Genomic DNA, 10000 nt, shown 5'->3' with positions numbered 1-10000 from the left:
GTTTATTCCTATGTAACGGTAGGAAGGAGTAAAACACTTCTAGGGCTATAGACATGCTTTTTATTGATTTTTTTTTAAATACTTAAGATTTTAAACAGCACTCGACAAACAACTGTACTTAAAGTGCATGTTTAAAACGTGTGTTTGGGGCTTCGACACATGTTTGAAAATCGTTCAAAGTTTTATGCAAGGGAAATAACTTATAAGCGATTAGCTAAAATAACCAAGCAAAAGTAAAATATCAATTAAAACCAAAACACATCATTGTATGTTGCATTGCACTAATCAAATAATTAATTATTAAAATGCTTAAAAAAATCTTTTCAAAATTTACAATTTAACTTAATGGCTATTTAACATTATATTTTGCTTGAAAACATAAATACATTAGCTAAATTATAAAATGCGTTTATATAAAATGGATTTCTGGCATTTAGACGTCATGGCTGTTGTGTAATTTCCAATGTATTTGTGGATCCCTTTAAAAAAGGGATATGTCAGGGGTCGGCAACCTGCGGCTCGCGAGCCGCATGCGGCTCTTTTGAAGGCAAGGTGCGGCTCTCGAGCTCCATGCAAAAATATTAAAAATTATTTTATTTTTAAACTCATGACAATATTAGTCTGCAACCCTCAGTAATGAACGATATAATAAAAAATATAAACAATAAACATTCGCTATTCTATTAGAATATTTAGTTACTCAATTTTTCAATGTAATTCCTTGTTGTCTAAAACTGAGTTATTTAAATGTAAACAATGCCTGTGCTTAGATCATATTTATCGGGGCACGGGTTTTACCTACACTACAACCCAGCTTGCCATGGGGCGTACTGTATGAAAGCCTTGAGTGTAAGTTAACCACTCGCCGTCATATCACCGTTAATTCCTCACCGGACGGAAAGTGGCGCTCTTGTGAATACGATTCCACTATCGCAGGGGCGTCATGTACAGCCCCTAGCTCGGGTTAATCGTCGAATGTCGTGTACCGCATTATCAATATTGTAGGGTGCTCCTTAAAACTAACGTAGTCGCGTAGTGCTCTCGGGATAACCCTGGGCGCCAAATTGCACCCTGCAGAGACGCCGGAGGACGCGCATCATTCGATTTAGTAAGCAACTATAGCAACTCATTGTATCGTAAATGAACGTAGGCGCTATGGTGCCCGGGGCGTCAAAACGCTTCCTGTCGGCGCGTCGTAGGGCGCGCCTGATTCGATTAAGGCAATGGTTATTGATGCCCATCGTGTCTTTAGTGCATAGCCTTTTTTTAAACGAACGTAGGTGCCATAGTGCTAGCAGGTGAGCCCGGGGCTCTTCGGGTCGCGCAATCGACGAGGTGCCGGCGGCTGCGCCTGTTGCAATTTTGCCTCTGAATAAAGTAGTAACCCTTACCAGCTATGCATGACGTCCAATTAAGGGATGCCAAGTGCTAACATACCCGTTCTGAAACTCTGGGCGCCAAACCATGTACTGACGAAAATTGAACCCTCCCGGGCAATACACATAAGAATTTTGTTTTTTGCAGAAATCTCGGGAGTATTCTCATTTACTCTCCAAAGTTTCATGGCACTTGGTTAAACGGTGTTGAACCGCATTCGACTTATATTTTTTATATACCGCACCCTCCCGGGGCGCCGCCCTTGCGAAATAATTGTTTTTGCAGAAACCTCCACTGGATTGTTTTAATCAACTCGCCAAAGTTTCTTGGCGATCGGATGAACGGTGTCAATCAGCAATCGACTTTTAATTTTATAAACCGAATTGCTCCGTGCTGGGCGCCACCCTTGTGAATTTGACTTTTTTTTTCGTAGATACCTCCCGAGGAGTGATCTTAACAACCGCCTAAAGTTTCATGGCGATCGGGTTAAAGGTGTAGTAATGAATAAAAGACAATCAGACACACACACGCACACACCTACATACCTATATATATATATATATATATATATATATATATATATATATATATATATATATAATCCTAATCAAAGATTATAATATTGAAATTAAAATGTTAGTGGCTCTTTAAAAGCTGGGAAATTTTGTAAATTGTAACTTTTGGCTCTTCTGTCTCAAAAGGTTGCCGACCCCTGGGATATGTAAAACAATTAAAATTAAAAATAAAGGGATATAATTAAACAATACTCGAAATGATTAAATCAAAACAAGGACGGATAAAGCGATAGTTTAGAAACAAACCTGCCTGACTAAAATATAAATTAATGAAAAAAATACTATTATTTTTTATTGCTTAAGAATAAAACAATTTTAAAAGTGTAAAACTCTTTGAAGTAGCTATACTTTCTGTCCGTCTTTTAAATAAATAAATAAATAAATATATATATATATATATATATATATATATATATATATATATATATATATATATATATATATATATATATATATATATATATTTATATCTATGTATAATTAGTTTACATTAAAATCATAATGTTGATATTGTGCAGATTTGCATTTCGGATTGGTTTTAACTGCCCAGATTAAACTTGCCACGTTTGTACTTTTCATTCTCTAAATCTGAAGACAGGCCTAAGTCTCTCTGTTACTAATGTCCAATATATTTAAAGGCACAGCCTCTAAATATACAGTATGAAACGTTCAAGACTTACCCGTAATCATTAGAGCTTAAGAAACATATATCATTTAGATTATGTGTATTGCCATGTAGAACGAGCATAATAATAAAACAAATTGAATTGTGTTTTTTGTTTCAATCCACCTTCTTCAATTCAAAATTTCTGTTAAAACACTAGTTTCTAAAATGGAAAGAATCTACAGCTGATTTTATTTTATAGAAGGATCTTCACGGAACGGCGTGGTAGGATGGTAGAGGTAACAAATGTTAAATTGAACATTTCGAATTCGAACCACGGGTTCAAGTTTGTAGGACAAAAAATGACAGTAACATACATAGTATTTAGACAAGACGCGATTTGACTGTCAAGCTAAGTCCAAAATTATGTCAATGTTGTCTTTTTACTTTTTCGTATACGAAGTATAGGGGTAGAATTGTAATCGTGCAAAAAATCGAAATCGTTTTACACCACCCTGAGTCGGAAAAACATAGTTTTGCAATTGTGTCCGTATGTCTGTGTGTATGTATGTGTGTATGTGTGTATGCGTGTATGTGTGTGTGTCCATTCACTTGGTGCGCAATTCTTTTTTTCTACGAGATTTTATTCTATTTTAAAAAGTTAAAGTAATTAAAAATGTATTAAAAATCATGTCTATATCCCGAGTTGCCATCCCCGTAGTGATATATAAGAATATTCAAGAACGTTTAGGGGAGATCACTCCCTGTTTATTATGTCTAATTTTTAACTGTTGTATGCTGACGAAGACCTGGGGTAAATGTCCATTGTACTTGTAATTGTCTTTAACTTGTGAGGTAATTAACACTACATGTTTTATTACTAATTGCATTAACCTCACTGCTGCTACCATGTGCGTGAATAACAGTTTAATATAATACTGTACACTTTATAACATTTTAGAAATAATTAAACCTTTATAATTGTGATGAACATCTTTACAGTAATTTTAATTAATGACAGGAAGTATTAAGGAAGTAGAGTTCGAAGAAAAATATGACACAATATTTTAATATGAAATTTGGTCAACATCAGAAACGGTCGTCGAGTTATCGTGTTAACAGATACACCCACAAATACGTACAGGGTATGAAATTTAAGCATTTTTGAGACATTGGAAAGTTGTGAAATATCAAATTTTTTTCAAAAGTCTCGATTTAGATTTTTTCTCGATTACAATACATCCTTTATATAACAAAAACATAAAATAGGGCAAAAACTAAAAAAAAAAATTCATTAAATCTTTGTGCACGATTATAATAATTCATCTATACTCAGTGGCGTATCGAGGTCGGGTGTCACCCGGTGCGGCACTTACCTTAATGGTGTCACCCCCCCGGAGGCGTAGCGACCCTTCCCGGGCACCCCCCCCCCCCACCTCAAACGTTCGATTTGCGCCCCCCGCCCCTCCTCAAACTTTCGATTTGCACCTCATAAAAGACTATTTAACACTCGAATTAATCACTTAATTAAGTGGAATTATCATTTTTCTCTATATATTTTTCTATTTTTTGCCTCGGTGTCAACCCCCCCCCCCCCGCCTAAATGTTGTCACTTGGTGCTGTCCGCACCCCCCGCCCCCCCCCCCCCCCCTCGCTACGCCACTGTCTATACTCTTTATACGAGAAAGTAAAAAGGAAAGAGGAATAAAATAGTACCAAGTAAAGATCTAGATAATTACGCACCAAACGGCATGAAAAATCACTTACACCAAAAATGAAAAAGCTTTTTGAACTTCCGGAAGAGAAGTAATGCTTAAATTATTATGTCTTTAAAGTGAATTCTTCCCAGTGTTTAGTTTGAACTACAAGCGGTAATGATAATTTTTCATTCAATAATACATTTCTAAATAACCAGTCTGTTCTAAATACTCTAACATAAGATCAGACAGAGTAGATCTAGATCTAGATCTAAGAATCTAAAGAAAAAATAACATGTATCTAATGGACTCAACCGAGAATATTCTCGAAATTATTCTAAAGGCACATTACATATTTTAAAAATCATGTAGATCTACGATGTTATCATAATAAACATGGTATATAAATATATGTTTTATTTGTGTCAGACTTTAAAGATTGGATGTAATTTATATTTTTATTATTTTCTGTAATCGTGCAAAATAAAAATGAAAAACAATTTAGATCTAATTGTTTACATTTATCACAGAAATTGAAAACAAAAATGGCTAAACTTTAAAAATGTTATCGGCAAAGGTGCAAGTACAAATGTAATAAAGTGTTTCTAATTTAGACAACAAATATCAAAGAAATTTAAATATCTTATTTTAAAAAGTCTACTTGATTGTAGTGTTTAATGATGCATGAAGATTTTTATTTGAACGTTTCAGTTATGTATGATGGATTTGATTCTTCCCAAATCTATTTTGACACTCGGTATTCTGTTGACCACATTTGTTAAAGTGGATGGTAAGGTTATTGTAATACTTTAGTATCTCATCTATTGCATTACTGTGGGAGTCTCATGGTTGGAGATAGTGTACAGTTATATAATAATACAGAGGTAAATGGAGGTGCTTAGTAACTCGTTGATAGCATGAATTGTTTTGATAGTATTGCTGAGCTTACCTATTACTAACAGGTTTCTTAACTTAAATTTTACCCTCCACCCTAACCCTACATATATAATACATATAAACCTGATTAAATCTTATTCAAGCTAACCCTATACCCAATAATATTAACATTATATATATATATATATATATATATATATATATATATATATATATATATATATATATATATATATATGTATATATATATATATATATATATGTATAGATGTATACATAGATGTATATATATATGTGTATATATATAATTGTATATATAATTATACGTATAATTATATATATATATATATATATATATATATATATATATATATATATATATATATATATATATATACATAGGTGTGTATGTATTTATGTATTTATGTATACTTATACTTATATATACTTATGTATATATATATATATATATATATATATATATATATATATATATATATATATATATATATATATATATATATATATATATATATGTATGTATCAAACCATTATCCACTACACCCCTATATATCAAACCATTATTCATTACTATATATTAAACCATTATTCACTACATCTCTATACATCAAACCATATATACATTCCTCCACTCCCCACAACTTTAGCTGTCGGCACACCCAACGGTGTCAAGTACGCCATTGGCCTGCCCAGATCCTACCCACAGGAGGCCCTGGTGAGCATCAACACAGTGTCCACCTCACAGATCACCGTGTACCTCAAGCAGGTCTACTCCGACTGGTACAGCAACGCCACCATGCTGGTCAGTCGTGCCCTGCCCCAGACTTTTGTCTTCATACCTGCTATGATAAGGTAAGTATGACCTCACACTGGTCAGTTATGCCCAGCCCCAGACTTTTGTCTTCATTCCTGCTATGATAAGGTGAGTATGACCTCACGCTGGTCAGTCGTGCCCAGCCCCAGACTTTTGTCTTCATACCTGCAATGATAAGGTGAGTATGACCTCATGCTTGTCAGTTGTTTCCTGCCCAATTTCCCTAAATTTTAATGTATATTCAATGATAAGAGTACCTATGACGTAATGGTGGTCAGTCGCCTAAGCCCTAGACCGTAATTCTCTTTAAACCCTCAATTATAAGTTGACTATAAGTATTTGACTATGTTTAAATAATTGACGGGAATTAATCTGCGCCAGTGATAAGCTAACTGTGAGTGACTATGGAGGCAATAATCCCCCCCCCCTCCGTCACACGTCGTCACAAAAAGCCAGACCCCCCACTAAAATGACGTCACACCTCAGCCTACAACCCCTCCCCCCCCACCCCTAAAAATTGCTGTTGTATTTTTCTTAAAACATCGATATTTTTCAAAAATCTTGTCAGAACTGTGTCAACATAGAGTATTTTGATCAATTCCTATTACAATTTATTAAAACCGTTTTCTAAAACGCGAAATAGAGGCTAAAACTCGTTTTCTAACAATGCTTTTTTTATTATGCAAAAGTGTGACGTCACACCATTTAAACATCATCATCACACACCGTCAAAAAAATTACGGACCCTCCTCTCCCCTAAGAGTGTGACGTCATTTATGTGCGACCCCATAGTGGTAACCATTGAATAAGTCTGTAATAGGATCACTAAATCGATTGAGAGCCTACTGAGCATAGTAAAAGCAAGACAGTTTAGTTAGTATGAGCATGTCGCAAGATATGGGTTAAGAAATGATGGTGATGATTTTCAGGATACTGACGACAATGAATCTATGACAATGATACAATAACTGTGTAGCGACCCCTCACGGCGCCCGGGGACAAACTTTCAATTTGGTGCCCCCCCCCCCATATCTTTTTTTTATATTTATAATTCAAAACTGCAGCTAAAATTAGCTTTTAATTTTTTTCACATCCCCTTTTTGGCGCCCTTAGGGCCGGCGCCCGGGGACATATGTACCCCCTTGTCCCCCCCCCCGCCCCGTAGCTACGCTTCTGACTGTGACAACACTATTATTAATTTGACAATGTAAGGTAACTATGATAATACACAAGCTTTGATATATACTAACGTAACGATGGCGACAGTAAATCTACGACATCGATGATATGTATGAGTACAGTGAATCTATATCAATGATAAGTTTACGACGAAAATAAATGACAATACTGAGACAACTTTGTATACATGTCACTAACAACAACATGGTGGACAGATATGTCGGACGAAGATAGTAATAAAACTCTGGCTATTTGAATCTAACCTAAATATTACAGCATGGACAACATTTAACACAACTGAAGTCTGTAATTTAAATAAACAGCAACACAAATTTTTACAACTTTAACTCTAACGCAAACCTGCAACTGGGACACCTTTTAACATAGTTCAGATAAATACAAATGGTAGCTGCAGTGAGGTTAATACAATAATACATTAATAAAACAGTTAGTTTAGTGCTAGTTACCTCACAAGTTAAAGACAGTTACAAATGCTCAAAACGTCCATAGTATTTGTAACTGTCTTTAACTTGTGAGGTAACTAACACTATCTGTTTTATTACTTATTTAACATAGTTCCAGTCTGAAAAAAAAAAATCACAAATTGTACAATTTTATTTTTAACCTTAACCCAAACTATTTGTCCCTAGAGACGGCATGACTCTAATAATAGAATCGGATGTGTCCTTGAGTGTGGGGGTACTCAGCAACGACAAGAGCAGTAAAGACACATTTTACGTTCAGCCAGTGGAGTCGTACGGTCGGTCGTACGTGTTTTACTATAGGCGGTGAGTATAGTATGTTATTGTAGGAGTGAATAGTGATACAGGAGTGTAGTGATTGGTGAGGTGATGTTTAGATAGTGTAGTGGATAATGGTTTGATATATAGAGGTGTAGTGAATAATGGTTTGATATATAGAGGTGTAGTGGATAATGGTTTGATATATATATATATATATATATATATATATATATATATATATATATATATATATATATATATATATATATATATAGCTGTAGCGGATAATGGTTTGATATATGACGATATAGTTAATAATGGTTTGATATATAGAGGTGTAGTTGATAATGGTTTGATATGTGTATATATATATATATATATATATATATATATATATATATATACGAGAAAAATGGCCCGTTGAGGAAGGATACACCGGGCGCTAGCTTGATAGTGCTGTCTCTTTTCTCTAAACTAAAACCAACCCACCCCCCCCCCCACACACACCACCCCACCCCACCCCCACACACCACCCCCCACCCCCACCCCCCACCCCCCACACACACCGCCCCCTCCACACACCGCCCCCCCCACACACACCACCCCCCCCACCCCTCCACCCCCCCCCCCCAAAAAAAAAACATGCCTACCGTCCCATTCAACGAAATATAATTATATACTTTTTCCAGTGTCCGCCCCTTCCCCGAAAATTCTACCCCCGCCCCCGAAAATTTCAAGTACCCCCACCCCTCTCTGGGGAGGAAAAAGTCTAAACTAAAACCACCCCACCCCCCACACACACCACCCCCCACCCCCCACACACACCACACCCCCCACCCCCCCACCCCCCCCACCCCCCCCCCCCCCCAAAAAAAACATGTCTACCGTCCCATTCAACGAAATATAATTATATACTTTTTCCAGTGTCCGCCCCCTCCCCGAGGGGGGGGGGGGGGGCTCAGACATTCTTACGCGGGGGGTGGGGCTTCGCCCCTACCCGAAGAATTGTATGCAAGAAACTCTTCACGCAAACCATTAAGATTAGACAACATTTCCTTTTTATTCAATGTTAACGCGAAAATCAATGACGTCATATAACTTTGAGCACTCTCTGGGTTTGAGATTATTTTCTACTCTGTGCGCTAAATGTGTCGACGTCATACTTCGTTTTTCGAATTACTGTGCATGTGTTTATTTTCCTTGTGTTTTCTCTAGAGCGTTCTTGTCAGATAGATAGATAGACAGACAGCGAAACTATTAGTATTAAATATTGAAGATTTCTAGTTAGTTGTACAACATGAACGAAAGTAACATTTATCTTTAAATTCTAGAAGAGACAGTCATATTGAATATACTTTAGCACAATGCGTACAAATAAGTAAAATAATTTTCGATAGTCAACTCAAAAAAGCCGAAAACTCAATAATGCTGGTAAGTAGGTCACCATCCAGTTTTACGGCTCAATAAAACTTGCATGAGCCATAGAACCCGTTGGTGACCTACTTACCAACTCTATTGGCCAGTAAACATGTCAAGTGTGTAATATTGGTTTTTTCATTCATTTTATCAATATTATTCTCTACATTAGTCACACTATATATATATATATATATATATATATATATATATATATATAATATACAATCGCTGACTCTAATGGTGCGTTTCAGTCGAAACACCAACGTGGTTGTCATAGGAACGGAGGCTGGAATGACCATCACTGCCGAGACTCGTGCCAAAATTCAGCTCGGCCTAGCCGGTGCACAGATGACCTTGACCTTAAAACGGTACTTGACTTTATTTGTGCATTTTATAGTACACAGCCCTAGTACACAGCCCTAGTACACAGCAAAAAGTACACAGTCGTAGTGCTCAGCATAATACACAGCCTTGGTAGACATCCATAACACGCAGACTTAGCTAAGCTGTAGAGGAAGTTTTCATATTTTTGTTGGTACAGAGCTAGAGAATGCAAACAAATCCAGAACCAACATGGTCGACTACAGATAGCACCAACTGGTTCTTATTTTAATTATAATTTATGCAAATACTAGATACACGCTTTAGTTATGAGATATTAGTACATTCATTAC

At 36.0% G+C, this 10000-nt stretch overlaps 1 protein-coding gene across 1 annotated transcript in view; it reads left to right on the top strand.

The window, feature by feature from the left end:
- The window catches only part of LOC131948767 (uncharacterized), a 49504-nt gene that overhangs the window by 28351 nt on the left and 11153 nt on the right, over positions 1-10000 (top strand). Inside the window, exons 15-19 of the mRNA XM_059310443.1 lie at positions 771-849; positions 4965-5043; positions 5819-6023; positions 7815-7952; positions 9578-9694. Coding sequence (XP_059166426.1) covers positions 771-849; positions 4965-5043; positions 5819-6023; positions 7815-7952; positions 9578-9694 — 618 coding nt within the window. The remainder of the gene's footprint in view (positions 1-770; positions 850-4964; positions 5044-5818; positions 6024-7814; positions 7953-9577; positions 9695-10000) is intronic.

This window comes from Physella acuta, unplaced genomic scaffold (genome assembly GCF_028476545.2).
Source record: "Physella acuta isolate Inbredline_101_S28 unplaced genomic scaffold, ASM2847654v3 ptg000659l, whole genome shotgun sequence".
Classification (NCBI taxonomy): domain Eukaryota; kingdom Metazoa; phylum Mollusca; class Gastropoda; family Physidae; genus Physella; species Physella acuta.
The sequence above is the reverse complement of the archived record's forward strand: the minus strand, read 5'-3'. Positions and strand labels throughout refer to the sequence as shown.